Raw genomic sequence first — 18967 nt, forward strand, 5'->3', positions numbered from 1 at the left:
AAATATAAATAAAATGATAAAAAACAAAAACGAGAGCACCGGCCCATGCGGCCCAAACATCGCGCGGCCCACCGGGAATTCTCCAGACCCTCCTGATTAGCCACTCCGGGCCTGGTCTGAAATGTTAAAGTTCATGAAGTAGTTTAAACCATTTTATAGGTCATCAGAGCCAGAGGAACGACGTTCCAAAGTCTAGGAGCCACAGAAAAAAAGTATTTGTCTCCTTTGGTTTTTCTTTTAGTGTGGTGGACTACAATCAGGCTTTGGCCACAGGACATTAGGGACTTGATGAAGATATGAGGACACAATATGTCACTGATGTACTCTGGTGTTTGCCCATGCAAGGCTCTCCAAGTCAGAACTTTTTTCTTTAAGTGTCAGTGCACATGATAATACCAGAAGCCAGTGAAGTTGCTTCATTAGTGGAGTGACACAAGAATACCTGGAGGATTTTGTTAGTGGCCTGGCAACAGCATTTTGAGCAGTCTACAACCAGCCTATATAAGTTTTAGGTAAACATGCAACGTCCATGACAATAGTCATGCTGAGAAGAGACAAAGCATGAGTCAGCATTTTCATTTCACCACGAGAGACAAGCTCAGTTGGGCAATATTTCTCAGGTGATGGAAACAGGATTGATCAAGAGATCTGACATGAGTATCCGGTGCCAAACCTGTCTGAAGTTACCCCAAAGATTTTGTTAGATTACCTAGAGGCACCAGGATCTCCTTTACATCAGCTGTTTTAGGTGCAAAGATAACTATTTCTGTTTCTTCCGTAATGAAGCTTTCCAACTCATGATGGAATCAGTGCACTTTAGTTGCATTTGCAGTTTAAAGATGTCATTTGAGGAATAATAAATATGCAATTGTTTATGATCTGTACAAACATGCAAGGAGATATCAATTAAATGGCTGTATTGGACAGATGGAGTAAAAACAGCAGAGGCCACATGACAGAACCCTGAGGAACATCAAACTGAACAGGAGAGGAATGATGTCTTAGAAGATGTAGCCAAGAAGACTTTTCTATCAAACAGACAAGAGGATGGCTAAACAGCCCAGCCTCTCAGCTTGTCTAACAAGGACAGATGTGTCAAACGCTGAAGTCTGGTCCAACATAAGTAACATGGAATGATTCCATGCATCACTCTGCATCAACATATAAGTTGTGACTCCGAGAAGAGCTGTAGCAGTCGAGTGGAATTTGCAAAAGCCTGTCTGAGGATAGTCCATACACTGTGACCTGCTCAACACAAACATCTTTATAGTTTGGCCAGAAAATGAATCTTTGAAATGGGTGTGTAACTGCAAACAAGAGAAAGATCCAAATAAACCTTTTAAACTGTGGGTGAATGACGGCTACAGGCATCCATGGACAAGCAGGGAGTAAAATGTAACTAAAATATTTAATTTCATCAGCGCAGGAGCACTGAATCACAGATTGTTACTGTTGGAGCCAGGAAAGTAAGCATGGTGACATAAATGATCACACAGCAGTTTAGCTTTGCCAAGAGTCTGGGAACAGAGAGCCTGATAGCAGATCCAGCCTTTTCTACTGATGTGACCACATGAATGAATGAACTAAACACTAAGCTACAAGGCAAGGGCTTTTCTGCACATGAAGTTTACAGCTTGGTGACAACTGAGATGCACAAAAACCAATACGCACACAATAGAATTAGGTACCTTTTGTACAGGTGTGCCACTGCGCAGATCTGACAAGCAGTTTGTCAGCCAGGAGAATCGAGCTCTCTGATTGGCTAATAATGTCCTGCTGTCTCTAAAGGGAGGTGTCAATTTGCTCGTCTGTTTATCCAGCTGTGCAGAAACTTATCAGCTGGGACCAGCCTGATACAACTCTGGAGTCCTGTCACGTGTGTTAGATGATTTTGTCAGCTCAAACTTAAACTCCTCAAATATTCTGATAATAACAGTTAATTAACATGGTTCAACTGAGCTTTGAGGTTGTTGCTCTTCATCATTCAAGTTGTTGAGTTTTAAGTGATTTTTAATACGGAAAAAGAAAACCTTAAAGATGAATTCTGCCTAATTAGACAGTTTCTAGCCATTTTTCAGGAGTTAATTTAGTAATGTGTTACTTAGTTAATTTATTGATGAGCTATAAATTAAGCAAAATACTGGCTCTCACAAACCTGTAACTTCTTCATTAAGAAGCTCCTCTATCCTTCGTACATTACATAATGACACTTGTTTGAACTTGTTATGTATAAAAGACACCTGTCCACACCATCAGTCAGACTCCAACCTCAAGACCAGAGAGCTATCCAAAGGAACCCACAAGTCTGCAGCCAGGTCCTACTCAAGGAACCAGAGACAAGTTTAGGATGAGTCAGTCTGCACCAGGCAAGCAGCTTGGTGAGAACAGATCAACTGTTGGAAAATTCAATAGAAAATGGAATAAATACAAGATCACTGACAGTCTCTCTCGACCTGGAGCTCCATGCAAGATCTCACCAAATGATCAGTGAGGAAACAGCCCAGAACTATACGGGGGACCTGGTCAATGACCTGAAGGGAGCTGTGACCACAGTAACTAAGGTTACTAAACTGTGTCGTTATGGATTAATATTCGGCAGAGCTCCAAAGGTCCCCCTGTTTAAGCCAGCACATGTCCAGGTTCATCTAAAGTTTGTCAGAGGCCATCTGGAGATCCAGAGGACGATTGAGAAGATCATGTCATCAGACAGCACCAAAATAGAACTTTTTGGTACAAACGCCGCTTGCCATGTTTGGAGAGGAAAGAATGTTGATTTGCATCCCAAGAACTCCGTACTCTCTGTGAAGCATGGGAGTGGAACCTTTATGCTTTGGGTCTGCTTTTTTGTAAAGGGGATAGCACGACTGATCCGTATTGGAAAGAAGGAACGAGGCCGTGCATCATGAGATTTTGAGCAAACCTTCCATTAGTGAGAGCATTAAAGATGAATTGTGGCTGGATCTTCCAGCATGACAATGACATCTGTCATTGCCAACCAAGGTTACCTTACAGATTATTGAGGTGAACCTTTGTAATTGACTAAATACTTATTTTCTGCACCGTTATACAAATTAATATATAAAAACTAAACAATGTGATTTTCTGGATTGTTCTTTTACTTTCAGCCTCTCACAGTTGAAGTGTTTCTATATGAGAATTACAGACTCGTCTTTTTAAGTGTGTCAACACGCACAATCTGTGGCTGCCAAATATATTTTTGCCCCATTCTAAATACTGGATATTTACCATTTACCAAGTACACTAAAATACCATTTACAGCAGAGGTGTTCAATTCTGGGCTTGGAGGGCCGCTGTCTTGCACCTTTTAGTTTCAACTCTGTTTCAACACACGTGATTTAAATCAGCAGTTATTTAACAGGCTTCTGGAGAGCCTGATGGTCTGTTGCACAGGTGGTTCAACCACTGAATCAAGTGTGTTGAAGCAGAAAAATCACTAAAACCTGCTGGATGCTCCATGAGCGGAGCTGAGTACCCAAGACTTACAGTGCTGTGAGTAAATGTAATTTGTCACTTTCCACACTTGTACGTGGAATGGGTGGTAGTCTGGAAAATGGAAATGTCTGAGTGCAGCCTGTTAGCTGTCATTCAGTCTGGTTACCTTGGCAACGCGTGTGTGATTGGGGAGCTGAGGAGGTTCTCGTTGTTGTAAAATAGAATAGGATCTGGAATCAGATTTGTGCGGTTTATCTGTCGATCCACAAAGGATCCCAAATCCCAGCTTAGCTCCAGATGGATCTCCTGTCAGTGTGCTCACAGAAACGTGTTTACTCCAGAGAGCACGCTCTGACCAATCCTTAATGATAATATAGAAACGTTCTTTTATGTAGCGCGCATCAAACAAAATCACCAGGCATTTCACAAGTACAAAAATCTAATAATTATTTATTAAAATAATATTAATTAATTAAAAAGATTAAAAACATCATACAAATAGCAAGAGAAAACATTGTGATTACAAAAATCACAACAACCATTCTACAATGTCAGATTCCCATCGGGTGTTGTAGCACCAACAATGTGACTCAGCTGTTTTTTCCACCAAAATATTTATTGGGTAAATTAATGTGTGGATGTGGAACATGTGTGGATGACTGAGACCTTTTATGTTGTGGTTCCCCCGTTCTACTACTGATGCTGCTCCTACTCATGGTCTGAAGTTTTCTTATATTTAGGAACATTTCCACGCACAGGTACAAAATGATGAGTAAATTAGTTTCTACACACGAAATACGCACAGATCTGTGTGTGAGTACGGTTGATACATGAGGCCTGTGGAGTCTGGGAATTGCTCTACAGCAATCACTAAAAGCCCTAACTCATCAACTAAAGTGGGTGGAGACAGGACACTTTCTACACTAAGTTATCTCAATCTTGCCTAGTACATTTTTGGGGCTCTGTATAGATTTTACTTTGAAGAGGAAATGATTCTTTGAACTAAAGGTTGCAAACTTGATTCTGTATCTGTCCGACTCGAATGGCTTCTTCGGGTTTACGTTTATTAGTAAGTTCTTCTTCAGTGGTGCTCACTGATAAAATCTCCCTTCCTGTCATCCAACATCCTTCAAGACTTCTTTTCACAAACATTTTCTTATTAGCCCAAACAGAAAACGTATGTTCAAAACACAAACTATTGAAAAACCTACCTAACTTGGCTCCAAGCTTGGATTCCTGTTGTGTCTGGACAAAGCTGTCTTTGGTTTGAGGCATCCTTTGCTCCATAAGCTGCAAGAGCACCTGGATTTGTTGGTGTGGTGTCAGTGACATCCAGGTTTGCATGATGGTTCCAGTTGGGCTCAGTCTGGTCCTTAACTGGGTCCTGAGCTCATCCGTGAAGGCTTCCACTGCAAATGTATTTGGTGCTCATAATAATAAATCTAATGTAATAATAATGATGTGTAATCAATGAAGTTTGTTGTATTTAATCAAAAACATTTACTCACCATTGTCTTTTGACTGATCCATGTTGTAAAACTGCTGTTTTCCATGAGCGTTCAGGTCTGATCAGAGAAGGAAAAACACCAAAACAGTTTAATGCATTGAACAGCTCAGACCCAACAAAGGAGACAAATAAGGCAATAGACTCATTTTCTTACCTCAACCCTCATTTTGCACTGATAGAATTAAAATGAAGAAGCATGAAGTAGCAGCTAGCCCGCGGTGATCTTCTATAGCTTCTGACGCACATTAGCTGACCTCCAGGTTTGTCAGATAGAAGCTGCACTCTGAAGTGTGTTGATGATTGGATGCTGGTGGGTGGTGCTCACTGACTCTGGTCTCAGCTGATAAGGGTGGTCCATGAAAAACACCTTACACACATTCTAGACATTTTCTACAATGTTTTCTTCATATGTGTTCATATGACTCTGCAGGAGCCTCACCAGTAAATAGGTATTTTTAAGGATTTTACAGCTTCTGATTCTAGTATGTTGAATTCCTATTAAAAAGATGAAAAATTAACACTTTGGGGCTTTTGTATTTTCTGATGTTGGACATGCGTCCTTCTTCCAACAGTTTCCTCCTCTAAGTCTAGTTTAGTTATGTTTGTCATGATGTTGAAGGGGAAAAGAGAAAAAAAACTAGTGCTGTCATGAGATAAAAAAATTAGATTAATTATTGATGATCTGTAACTAATTAATGTAATTAATCTCCTTTTTATTCTCAACTAAAAATTGAGAAAATACATCCTCCATATTACTGCAATGCCAGACCTGATGCGGACACACACACACACACACACACACACACACACACACACACACACACACACACACCGAGGACAATTGACTTCCATTCATTTTTGTGACTGTATTAAGCCTAACTCATGCCATAACCCTAATCATAACCAGTGTGGCTGTATTCCTAACCGTAACCTCAACTGTTAAGCTTTTAAAAAAAGTTAGGACCAAAACATTTTTCTCACTTTGAAAAACGTTCTCACATTGTAGTGAAAATGGTCCTCAGTAAGTAGTAAATACAAGTACACACACACACACACACACACACCAGCCAATCAGTATGCAGCACATTCAATATTCATGTCCTGGTTGAGTCGGCAAGGAAACCAGTTTTTTTCATGGGCTCACCACTCGTGGGAGGGGCCAGAGGGGCCGGGTGCAGTGTGTGACGGGTGGTAGTCGAGGGCGGGGACCTTGGCGGTCTGATCCTCGGCTACAGAAGCTGGCTCTTGGCACATGGAATGTCACCTCTCTGGTGGGGAAGGAGCCTGAGTTGGTGTGTGAGGTTGAGAGGTTTCGACTAGATATAGTCGGACTCACCTCAACGCATGGCTCTGGCTCTGGAACCAGTTTCCTTGAGAAGGGTTGGACTTTCTACCACTCTGGAGTTGCTCCCACTGAGAGGCGCCGAGCAGGGGTGGGCATGCTAGTTGCCCCCTGTCTTGGTGCCTGCACGTTGGGGTTTACCCCAGTGAATGAGAGGGTAGCCTCCCTCCGCCTACGTGCGGGTTCTGACTGGGGTCTGTGCTCATGCACCAAACTACAATTCAGACTACCGACCCTTTTTGAAGACCTTGGAGGGGACGCTGGAAAGCGCTTCTTCTGGTGACTCCCTTGTTCTGCTGGGGGACTTTAACGCTCACATGGGCAATGACAGTGAGACCTGGAGAGATGTGGCCTGATCTGAATTCGAGTGGTGTTTTGTTATTGGACTTCTGTGCCAGTCATGGATTGTCCATAATGAACACCATGTTCAGACATAAAGGTGTCCTTATGTGCTCTTGGCACCAGGATACCTTAGGCCGCAGCTCGATGATCGACTTTGTTGTTTCATCTGACCTGCAGCCGCCTGCCTTGGACACTCGGGTGAAGAGAGGGGCAGAGCTGTCAACTGACCACTACCTGGTGGTGAGTTGGCTCAGATGGTGGGGGAGGATGCCGGTCAGACCAGGCAGGCCCAAACGTATCACGAGGGTCTGCTGGGAACATCTGGCAGAGTCTCCTGTCAGAAGGAGCTTCAAATCCCACCTCCGACAGTCCACATGTGTTTTGTGGATTTGGAGAAGGCGTTTGACCGCGTCCCTCGGGGGGTACTCCGGGAGTATGGGGTACCAGGCCCTCTGATATGGGCTGTTAGATCCCTGTATGACCGGTGTCAGAGCTTGGTCCGCATTGCCGGCAGTAAGTCGGGCTCGTTCCCAGTGAGAGTTGGACTCCGCCAAGGCTGCCCTTTGTCACCGATTCTGTTCATAACCTTCATTGACAGGATTTCTAGGCACAGCCAAGGTGTGGAGGGCATCCGTTTTGGTGGCCTGAGGATCAGGTCTCTGCTTTTTGCAGATGATGTGGTCCTGTTGGCTTCATCAGAACGTGATCTTCAGCTTTCGCTGGAGTGGTTTGCAGCCGAGTGTGAAGCAGCTGGGATGAGAATCAGCTCCTCTAAATCTGAGACCATGGTCTTGATTCGGAAAAGGGTAGAATGCCTTCTCCGGGTCAGGGATGAGGTCCTGCCCCAAGTGGAGGAGTTTAAGTATCTCGGGGTCTTGTTCACGAGTGAGGGAAAACTGGAGCGTGAGATTGATAGGCGAATTGGTGCTGCATCTGCAGATGTGTGGGCGTTGTACCGGCCTGTCGTGGTGAAGATAGAGCTGAGTCAGAAGGCAAAGCTCTCGATTTACCGGTCGATCTACGTTCCTACCCTTACCTATGGTCATGAGCTTTGGGTAGTGACCGAAAGAATGAGATCGCACATACAAGCAGCCGAAATGAGTTTTCTCCGAAGAGCGGCTGGGCTCTTCCATAGAGATAGGGTGAGAAGCTTGGTCATTCGGGAGGGGCTCGGAGTAGACCCGCTGCTCCTCCACATCGAGAGGAGCCAGTTGAGGTGGCTTGGGCATCTGGTCAGGATGCCTCCTGGACCCCTCCCTGGTGAGGTTTTCCGGGCACGTCCAACTGGGAGGAGACCTAAAGGTAGACCCAGGACACGGTGGAGGGACTATGTCTCTCACCTGGCCAGGGAACGCCTTGGGATTTCCCCGGAGGAGCTGGCCCAAGTCGCTGGGGAGAGGGAAGTCTGGGCCTCTCGACTTAGGCTACTACCCCCCGACCCAACTCCGGATAAGCGGATGAAAATGAATGGATGAATGGATGGATGGAGGAAACCAGTTTTAATTATGGGGTTGGATTTGTCCATTTATCAGGGCTCCTGAGACATTGTGAGCCCCGACAAAATTTCATATTCTACATAAAAGCTCAATGAACAGTTTCCAATTGTAATAATGACCATTCTAGGACCACTTTAAACCAATCAGACGTTGCTTTAGCTTTTAGCAGAATCTTTGTTTCTGTCATGATTTATTTTCCAGGCTCTGCTGATGAAAACATTAGCCGGGCCTGCCCGACCTTTCCTCTGTTTAATTCTACACACAGAACCAACGCTTCCCATAAGGAAGCATGGGGATGGCTGGCCAGGCTAGCAAAACATCATCACAACACAACGCTGCTACAACCAACTCTTTATTAGAGACTGCATTCTTACAGATAAGATATGAGGATTTGAGCCACTATCATGATACTTCTTTACTGTAACAGTCGCTTAACCTCTGCCAGTCTAGTAAAGCAGCATGACCAACCCAAGCCCAGGTAAAGGCAATCATTATCAACACACATTTCAGAATTTCTTTATTTGGAAGTGTTACATGCAAAACCTTTAATACAACTAAAGCAATAACTGTACATGGTTACAGATCACACCTGTTTCATACGTACTTGGATAGCTCAGACTTTCACCATCATTCCTAAACGCTATGATGGTTTATTGGTAAATGGCCTGTATTTGTAAGGTCCCTTCTAGGATTCTACAACCCCTCCAAGGCACCTCACAGCACTGCCACCTCCCCTTCACAAACACACACATTCACGTGCTGGTGTTAATGACGCACATTGTACCCACGGCCACCCTGGGGCTCACTGACAGAGGCGAGGCTGCTGAACACAGGCGCCACCTGTCCCTCCGACACCTACCGCCAGGGAAAGTGGGTGAAATGTCTTACCCAAGGACATGGCAGCTGCGGCAGACTATGTGGAGCTAGAACCTGCAACCTTCTGATCAAAAGGTGGGTACTTAACTCCTTTGCCACTGTGACCCCACGATGAAGACGAGTCCTACATGTAGTATGCAGGGGCTGAGTATAACAGGTAGGGGTTGAGTTTAGGATCTGTCGATGCAAAGCTGCTGCTCTCGTGCGCCTGGCGGCGATAGTATCTGCGGAGGGCAGGACTACTGGGGTGATGCTGTCTCACATGGAGGAAATATTCATCAGGCCGACTCGAGGTAAAGCCACAGTCCTCGCACACAAAAATCTTTGACCGTCTCTGTCGATAGGCATACTGCTGGTGAACACCGTGAATCTTCCTCATATGGGACTCCAGAGAACATCGCTGGGTAAAAGCTTTCTCACACAGCTCACATTTGTAGGGACGGATACCTGAAGGAGCAGAGCACAAAATATTTCAATAATACATTCAAGTCACTGAAATGTGCTTTTTTTAAAAATGTTTAGCAGATTCCTAAGAAATCTTAAGATTTACAATTAGCAGCCTAACCTGTGTGTGTTCTCATGTGCCTCTTGAGGTCAAAGGTGTCGTTGAATCCTTTGCCACAAAATCGACATGGATGTCTCTTCACCAGGCTGTGGCACTTGAGGTGACGAGTCAACATGCGCTGCAGGGGGAAGATCTTGTGACACACCGAGCATCCATATTCACCAGAAACAGGAGAGGCACGAGGACGAGGCTGGTAGAGAGACATCAACGTTAATCATGGTAATGACAGCGTACCAGCTCCAGTCATCAACTTGATGATTCAGCAAAACAAAACACCACTAACTATCCTCAGTCTGAGTTTAAAGTGTTATGACCGCTCACATGACAACGCTGCATCTTCTGTCTCACACACTATCTGCCACATTTCGTCACTCTGTTAACCCTCTCAGGTTCAAAATAAGTTTTGATAAAAGAAAGAATAACTAAGTCCTTCAAGGATACTTCTGAGTTAAAAATGTTGATGAAATACGTATGTGGAGTAACCAGGTAGGTAGGTTTTAACGCTGCAAATCTGCAACACCTGCTCCAGAGGGTTAACATGAAACAGTGTGTCACTAGCCTCGGTGCTAAACTGGATACTGGATTTACGATGGTACCACAGATCAACGCAGTGGTGAAAGCATGTTTCCTTCAGCTGCGCTGTTTGACTCGCCTGAAACCGGTGTTGAAATGGTCTCACTTGGAATCTGTATTTCAAGCATTCATTACATCTCATTTAGATTATTCAAATTCAACACTTGTTGGTGCTTCTGCCTCTGTTGTGAACAGGCTGCAGACTGTCCAGAATGCTGCGGCACGGTTTGTAACGAATACACGCAGGCATACTCATATCACACCGGTTTTAGATCATCTCCATTGGCTTCCTGTTATTTTTAGAATAAGAGTCATTATACTACTGTTTGCTTTTAAAGCACTGAATGATCTGGCACCCAAATATCTGTCTGAGCTGCGTAAGTCATATGTACCAATGCACTTGCTGCGGTCGGCTGAGCGCCTGCTGCTCTGTGAATCCAAAATGATCTACAAAACGAGGGGGGATTGGGTCTTTGTGTCATGTTCTTTGTCCCTCTGGTCCCCAGCCCCCTCCTGTTCTCCCTCCAGGTTCTCCCCTTGTGTCTCATTATGATCCCCAGCTCTCTCTAGGTTTCCCTCATGTTTCCCCCTAGTCACTCCCTGGTAGTTTCGATTTGATTTAGTATTAGTCCTCCTCTAGTTATTAGTTGTTTATATTTAGCCTTAGTCTTTAGGTTTAGTTATTCCGTGTTTTATAGGTTAATGTTTATATTCCCTCCTGCTTAGTTCTTTCCCCCATGTAGGTTATTGATGGCAGCTGCCTCCCCTTCAGATCTCACTCCTCACACCTGTCACCTCTTCCCCAGATTACCCCCCTCTGTGTTTAAAAACCCAGTCTTGTCCCTCAGTGTTTGTCGGTTCATTGTCTTTTGTCAGCGTTGTTTTTGTCCCCCTCTAGTTAGTATAGATCCTGGCTCATGTGAGAGCTTTTGTTTGTTGTCTACAGAACTTTAGGTTTTTGACCTCGTGTCCTAAAGTCTTTGTTTTTTCAGTTCTCATCCTAATAAAAGGGTTTTTTATTTGAACGACCTCTCCTGCCTCGAGTTGTGGTGTTCTGCTTTTTGCGTCCAAACCTCCAGCGCTCGCAGCGTGACACTTTGTGCACGCTGCTCCTGAGCTGAGAAATGCTCCGCCCATCACGGTCCGCCTGTAGTTGCGTTTTTTATTATGAACTGGATTATCGTTTACATTCTAATTTTTAGGGTCTTTATCAGTTTCACTGATTTGTGCCTCTTTGTTATGCAATATGTCAGGCTTTTACTGTTTTATTGGTATTTTACTCGGTTTCACTGACTGTTTTCATTGGCTCGTTGTATGTCCTTTGGTTTATTCTTAAGGTTTTATTCTTTGTTGTAATGACTTGTTGGATGAGCATAATTACTGTAACCTGTGAGGCGCTTTGGTCAGCTCACAAGCTGTTTTGAAATGCGCTTGATAAATAAACTGGTATGGTATCGTTGGTGCTCACGGGTTTTTTTGTAATGGGAAACTTTTAGAGCGTTTCTAGAAAAAGTACTCTCTGAAAGATCTCAGTTAATATATAATATAATATAATCGGATAAATATTTAGGAGATATTAAGACTTCCCTCTTGTTTAATAGAAGGAAGAGTTACATTGTCGATTTTTATGACCTCTATCAAAAAAATGGACGGTTGTCAAAATGAAAGTAAAACAAATTTGTATTTGCGTGAATAAACTTCAAATGTTATTCAAATATCCGGTGAACTGCAGTCATTTTGATGATTATGCATTATGGTGCTCAGGGATGGCTGAGAAGTTCCAGATTACGAATTCCTAAAGAGGCTTCAGACAGGAAATGACGTGTAGTATATTTTTCACCAAATAAAACAAATATCAGCCCAACTCGCTGCTAACACCTGCTGGGAGCCTGAGAGTGGCCCAAAGCTGCAGCTAGCCAAGGATTAGCATCTCTGGGGCTAATACAAGCTGTTGCAGTTCGTGGTTTAGTTTACTTCAGACACGCGTCACACAATTAATGCACCAATAAGTCATCTAAAAATGAATGTAGGAATGTGGTATGATATTCTGTTGTGTAACTATTGTCATGCATAAATGGCAAATGGCCTGTACTTGATGTAGCGCCTTCTAGAGTCCTGGAACCCCCCAAGGTGCTTTACAACACAATCAGTCATTCACACACTGGTGGGGATGAGCTACGATGTAGCCACAGCTGCACTGGGGCGCACTGACAGAGGCGAGGCTGCCGAACGCTGGTGCAACCAGTCCCTCCGACCACCACCAGCAGGCAAGGGGGTTAAGTGTCTTGCCCAAAGACACAATGACAGTGACAAACTGAGCGGGACTCGAACCTGCAACCTTCTGATTAACTCCTGTGCCCTATCTTGTTATGAATCAGCTGTCAGAACAGCTTTTTATCTGTTCGGTGTCCCAGTAGAGAGTGTGTTTACTGGTTATTAGTCTCATCTCTAGCAGCTCTAAAAGACAAGTTAAAACATTTAAAACTTTTTTCATATCGTCTTTAACACAAAACCAATTGAAAATGTGAAATTTTGGGGAGACAAAATATTTTTTTAATTATTTATTTTCTAACCCTAAAATGCTGAATAATAAATAAATACAAACTAATAATATTTAGGAGACATTTTAACTCATCTGGACTGATCTGTGTACCATGATGATTATTAAATGAACAATCAGTTTTAACATCAGCATTAAAAAAATAATGAAAAGAAAATCCCAGGGGTCCACATGCAAGAAGATGATACTGTGCCCTTGTGGTCTTAACAGGCCTTTTAATAATGTCTAAATTTACTGCAAAAAACTATATTCTTTATTTTGTTATTATTTAATCCAATGTTTAATTAATTGGGAAAGCAGGCTAAGAGTAAGTTATGTAATTCACAAAGGTTCAGTCACATCTGTTGTTTTCATTCAAAATAATCTAAATAATACAAAACTGAAAGAATGTGGACACTTGATCTCTTTATGAAAACTAAAAATGCCACTTATTTCTCGTCACACTGAAAGCAGATGATGCTACTAACAGCCAGATCTACGATCAGAGTCAGACTAAAGAGCTGTTATAGGAATGACCCACTATAGCTCAGTCCCAGTGAGCCTTTTTTAAACATCTCCAGTTGTGTTTTGGTCATTTTACTGTCAATTTAAAAAATAATGCCACCCTGATTTAGGATTAGGTAATAGCCTGATGTCTTTTGACCTGCTTGAAATGACTGGTGAATTGTGCTTTAACTGTTAATATTATATAGCACAAGATTGTTGACCAGAGAGGCAAGTAGTTTAACATTTACATAGTTAATATATTTAGTATAAATGTTACAACTATTTAACATCCACAGATGTTCGAAAAAGCTGAAAATATGCAGAAGTAAGATGCTAAACAGATGCAGAAAGCTCATATCTGCTTAAAATACAAATTTCCTCTCTATGTTAGCTGCCTTTAGAAATAAGCAGCTCAGTATATTTCCATTTAGCTTTTTTTTAATCTAAATAAGTCTTATTATTCCTCTGTCTGATTAGTCCCATCCATCCTGTTATGAAGTACCTTTGCTCTGCTGACGAGGCCCAATGTGGATGGAAGATAGAAAGATCCCACTTTGGACCAGTCTGGTCTGGTGTCGGCCCGTGGTGCTGGAGCAGGGATTCGTGCTGCCCCACATCCTGAAACGCCTGCAGGCTCGGGCACAGTCGGCTGCTGCAAGGAGAGTGCTATCGGCTCTACCGTATTCTCACTCTCTGGAAAAGGTTGGAAAAATATTTGTTTTCAACAACTTGAAATCAAACTCAAATAAACGAATTAAGGATTCTTTCCAGAGAAATCATTTCCTTTTCACCTTTTGTGTTTTCTTCTTTCCATTCCAGCTGCTCAGGTTCCTTCCACTGCCATGCTCCACATGCTCCATGCTTCTTTTTGATAAGGAAAGACCTGGGCATCTTGTGAACCCTGTAATCCAGGCACGCTGCTTATCGCTGTGATCTGTTACTGAGCAACTTCTCTATCGGCTTCACATGAAGAACCTCAGCAACCTGCAGCTAGAGTTTCCAGACAAAATCACAACAATCATTTGCATAAGAGAATGGAGAAGGTGGGGAGTAGGAGGATCACTGTTTAGACAGTGGTACACCTGTGCTGACTGTGCATATCTGCCATTTTAACTGGCCATCCATTGGTTTTGCATGTCAGGTAGTGAGGATCCAGGGAGCTTCTCATTCAAGTAGCCCTTGACATGCAAATCACAGCCCTGGACCAATCCCTGGCCCCGGACACAGGGCACGGTTTGAGTAACAGGAGCAAGCACACTGAAGCCACAGCATTAACTGCTAGGTAAATCAGTCTTTTCTTTCCTATTTTGGCTTCTCTGTTGTTTTGTTTTGTAGGATTACAGAGTTGGTTTGCACAAAAGCCCGGTCCCACGCTGGGAAGAGATTTCCAAGCCCTTGCAGTCAGTTGGCAGGACTTATTGTTTTCTTTCTGTTAAGAAGCGGTACATATAAAAATCGTTTCCTCTTATCATGTATATTTCACCTTTCTCTGTTAGGGATAGGGTTGTGACTGAAAATGATGAAGCAAATGTCTAGAAGTGACAGAGTTGTTTCCCCCCCTTATAGCAGGTCTGATAAACACGGTGAAACCTCAGGTCTCTTAGTAAATCACACGTTCTTCTGCTCATGTACAGTTTCCACGTTTGAGCTTTTCACTGGACTTTGCAAAGAAAATACAAATGAAGTTTGAGGCAAAAGCCAATCATGCAAATGACAATAGAGGTTACTCAAAGAACACCAGGCAGCCGTGCTGATCAAACAAACCGAATACACCATCAACCAGCTCCTACTACTACTGCGTTTTTGTAAATGTGAGGCAGAAAACGAACCAGACTGTTTATAAAAGTTCAAATATGACAGAAACACGCCGATCTTCTAGTCTAACAGTTTGAGTCGATGAGATGTGAACGATGTAAACTGAAAACATGAGCCAACTAAATGATTTAACTTTCAAATTCTGGTCAGAGCACTCAACAGGATTTCATTTAACAGTTAAATTAGTTGATCTTAAATGTCTTTACTTTAGTTGTTGCCCTTTAGCACATCTAAAATGTTTCTGAGGAGATTTTGTTTTTCAGTTCTGTTTTGCATGTAAAGAATTTATTCTTTTTTGCTAAATGTTTTAACTGGTGGAGGCTGGTGAAATAAACTCGTGGGTAGGCTTTGTGCAAAAAGATTTCCCATCTAAGTCCTTTATAAGTATTCAAAGAACAGATGGAAAATAATAAATTACAACTCAATCATTGATCCCCGCTCTCCAAATCAGAGTCTTATCATTTACTAATATAATCATTTATTATATTTACAGATAAATTAGACATAAACTCAAATAAATACACATGACTACAGTGTCACCACAGCTTTCAACCAAACACTCAAAAGCTACTGCAGTTCATAATGTTCATTTTGTGCTCACTCGCTCTCTCTCTCTCTCTCTCTCTCTCTCTCTCTCTCTCTCTCTCTCTCTCTCTCTCTCTCTCTCTCTCTCTCTCTCTCTCTCTCTCTCTCTCTCTCTCTCTCTCTCTCTCTCTCTCTCTCTCTCTCTCTCTCTCTCTCTCTCTCTCTCTCTCTCTCTCTCTCTCTCTCTCTCTCTCTCTCTCTCTCTCTCTCTCTCTCTCTCTCTGTATGCACACCTCTAAAGGCATAACAAGACTTGGATTAGGAATCTCGTTTTGAACTAGCCTGGAAAGCCATCCTATATATGTTACTGTGACACTCCTTACCGCTGCCACGTGGACCTCTAGGGATAAACCATCAACCCTGCTCAATGGTCAACTTTCCTCACGGGGTCACCTATTAGGACAGTGGGAGGGTTAAACATGGCGTCACCATCTTTGTTTTTTCATTCAGTCACAGTACCATCCCACCCACCAAACTCATAGGGTGCTGTGATTGGCAAGGCACAAGACTGTGCCTGTGGAGGATCCATTGGAGCGCTGCCAGAACAACCTGCCTAGCAAAATAGTTTAGCTTCTGCTGATGTGTGTTTAGATTTCCATGCTAGTTTTGAGCAATAAAGTTGCACAAAGTGAGAACAAATAAATCTATATCTATCTATCTATCTATCTATCTATCTATCTATCTATCTATCTATCTATCTATCTATCTATCTATCTATCTATCTATCATCTATCTATCTATCTATCTATCTATCTATCTATCTATCTATCTATCTATCTATCTATCTATCTATCTATCTATCTATCTATCTATCTATCTATCTATCTATCTATCTATCTATCTATCTATCTATCTATCTATCTATCATCCATCTATCTATCTATCTATCTATCATCATCATCTATCTATCTATCTATCTATCTATCTATCTATCTATCTATCTATCTATCTATCTATCTATCTATCTATCTATCTATCTATCTATCTATCTATCTATCTATCTATCTATCTATCTATCTATCTATCTATCTATCTATCATCTGTCTGTCTGTCTGTCTGTCTGTCTGTCTGTCTGTCTGTCTGTCTGTCGGTCGGTCGGTCGGTCGGTCGATCGGTTGGTCGGTCGGTCAGTCAGAGTTGGACAATACTGCGATGGTCAGGTCAGAATTCGGTGTCACCAACAAAAAAGCAACTCTTTGGGCTGTTGCTACTGCTGCTGCTGTGGTGGTGTTAGTGGTGTAATGGTATGAGTGCATGTGGGTGAGGCGTTCTTAACCTGGAGCCCTTAGTACCAACTGAGCCTGGTTTAAACATCACGGCCTACCCAAGGATTATTGATGACAGTGTTTTTAGACAGCCAAGCCATATTTACAGAAATTCACTCATTTCACTCTAGAAAGGAGGAGGAAACTGTTGACTTTTCTGTGTCCCTGCTCGTCTCATCTTTGCTGTAACCATATGCAAAACACTCGCATGCGTGCTGCAGCACAAAAACAAAATAGTGACGAGGCAGTTCTACATTACTACTAAGCAACATGCTGATCTTCGGTGTGACAACTTCCAAACTCCCGGTTAGATGTTTGTGAAATCTTGATTGTGGATGAATGACAAATGATTGCCCAGATTAACGTAGCAGAAAGATGCTTTTAAGCTGGATTAGTTTTTGTGGTACATACACTGGATAGGGAGAAACGTTAGGTCTTTGTTAAGTAAGAGAAAAGAAAAGCTTGTCTGAACATGAAAATTAAAACACAAAAGGCAGTGAAGAGTTTACCACAGAAGGCCACACCTCTTTCACCTGGAGATAAGTGTGTGTGTGTGTGTGTGTGTGTGTGTGTGTGTGTGTGTGTGTGTGTGTGTGTGTGTGTGTGTGTGTGTGTGTGTGTGTGCATGACATTTAAAGTTATGGAAAACTGAAAAACCATATTTACTGACTATGTCTGATTATAATTGGTCACTGTGAGTTTTTTATGCAGGCTGAACATGAAAATAGTCTCCTAAACCTATCTCCTGCATCAGCTTCCGATAGAAAATAGACGATGAAACTCTAGGATTAGAAAATCCTGACAGATCTACGTCACAGTGTCACTTAACATTCATAGACTCACCCATCTTGACTCTCGATGGGGAAGGTTGTTGCTGGTTTATCAACAACTTCTGCCAACCTGCCGCAGAGCCTTCACATTGACGGATGATGGCATTGCGTGACTCTGGACATATGCAGCTGGAGGAGTATAATTCAGGTTTAAGCCTAGTTTGTAGTTCTCTGTCAGTAAGTTTGCACCCACACGCCCACGTATTGACAGAGACCTTTTCCTTTTATACTTCTGCGTTGGTGTGTCAGTGCTGTGAAGCTTTTTTCCACCAGGACAGTAGAGGGCGTAGCGCTTTTCGGGGCTATCCCACCATCAGTGGAGTTATGTCTCCTGTGTGTTTACATTGTTTTGTGTATTTCAGAGACTTTTAAACATGGACAAATTTGACTCTCATTCTTCTTCACCTCTCCATCCAGTCACCACCTTCAAACCCACATTTCCCATCGTTTCCTGACATGGATAAAAAGTCTGCTGTGTATATTTATACTCCTTCAGTCACGAGTGTATTAACATTTAAATCATCAGACTTTTTCCGCAAGACTTTCTATTATATGCTCCGTCTGCCACTAAATATCTCAGCAATGTTAAATGGTAAATGGCCTGTATTAGATATAGCACCTTCTAGAGTCCTGGACCCCCAAGGCGCTTTACAACACTATCAGTCATTCACACACACATTCACACGCTGGTGGGGATGAGCTACGATATAGCCACAGCTGCCCTGGGGCTCACTGACAGAGGCGAGTCTGCCGAGCACTGGCGCCACCGGTCCCTCCGACCACCACCAGCAGGGAATGGGGGTTAAGTGTCTCACCCAAGGACACAACAGCAGAGACAAACTGAGCGGGGCTCGAACCTGCAACCTTCCCATTATGGGGTGAGCACCTAACTCCTGTGCCACTGTCAGCCAGGCGATTACCAACAAGTCAGAACAAATGCCGCAGAATTCATGCAATGCCATGCCAGCATTTTGCACACCCTTGCGGCAATAAGACACACTGTTGTGCTAATAAGACACCGTTGCGGTAATAAGACACACCGTTGCGGTAATAAGACACACCGTTGCGGCAATAAGACACACCGTTGCGGTAATAAGACACACCGTTGCGGCAATAAGACACACCGTTGCGGTAATAAGACACACCGTTGCGGTAATAAGACACCGTTGCAGTAATAAGACACACCTTTGCGGTTATAAGACACACCGTTGCGGCAATAAGACACACCGTTGTGGTAATAAGACACACCATTGCGGTAATAAGACACCGTTG

The 18967-nt window shown here is 42.9% G+C and overlaps 2 protein-coding genes across 7 annotated transcripts in view; both read right to left on the minus strand.

Moving 5' to 3' along the window:
* Positions 1 to 5254, minus strand: part of LOC139072211 (extracellular matrix-binding protein ebh-like) — a 48313-nt gene extending 43059 nt beyond the window's left edge. For all 6 annotated transcript variants that reach the window (XM_070555675.1, XM_070555679.1, XM_070555678.1 and 3 more), the window contains exons 1-3: positions 5115 to 5254; positions 4962 to 5018; positions 4665 to 4862 (exon numbers count right to left, since the gene is read on the minus strand). In XM_070555675.1, coding sequence (XP_070411776.1) covers positions 4665 to 4862; positions 4962 to 4983 — 220 coding nt within the window. In that variant the 5' untranslated portion in view covers positions 4984 to 5018; positions 5115 to 5254. The remainder of the gene's footprint in view (positions 1 to 4664; positions 4863 to 4961; positions 5019 to 5114) is intronic.
* A 3886-nt stretch (positions 5255 to 9140) lies between these two features.
* zgc:171929 (putative transcription factor ovo-like protein 3) lies at positions 9141 to 14155 on the minus strand. The gene is made up of 4 exons (XM_015960687.3): positions 13992 to 14155; positions 13703 to 13899; positions 9582 to 9771; positions 9141 to 9463 (listed from the first exon to the last, which is right to left on the minus strand). Exons 1-4 carry the CDS (start codon positions 14089 to 14091, stop codon positions 9141 to 9143), a joined length of 810 nt encoding a protein of 269 aa, XP_015816173.3. The 5' UTR covers positions 14092 to 14155.
* Between the last annotated feature and the right edge of the window lie 4812 nt (positions 14156 to 18967).

This window comes from Nothobranchius furzeri, chromosome 10 (assembly GCF_043380555.1).
Source record: "Nothobranchius furzeri strain GRZ-AD chromosome 10, NfurGRZ-RIMD1, whole genome shotgun sequence".
Classification (NCBI taxonomy): Eukaryota; Metazoa; Chordata; class Actinopteri; order Cyprinodontiformes; family Nothobranchiidae; genus Nothobranchius; species Nothobranchius furzeri.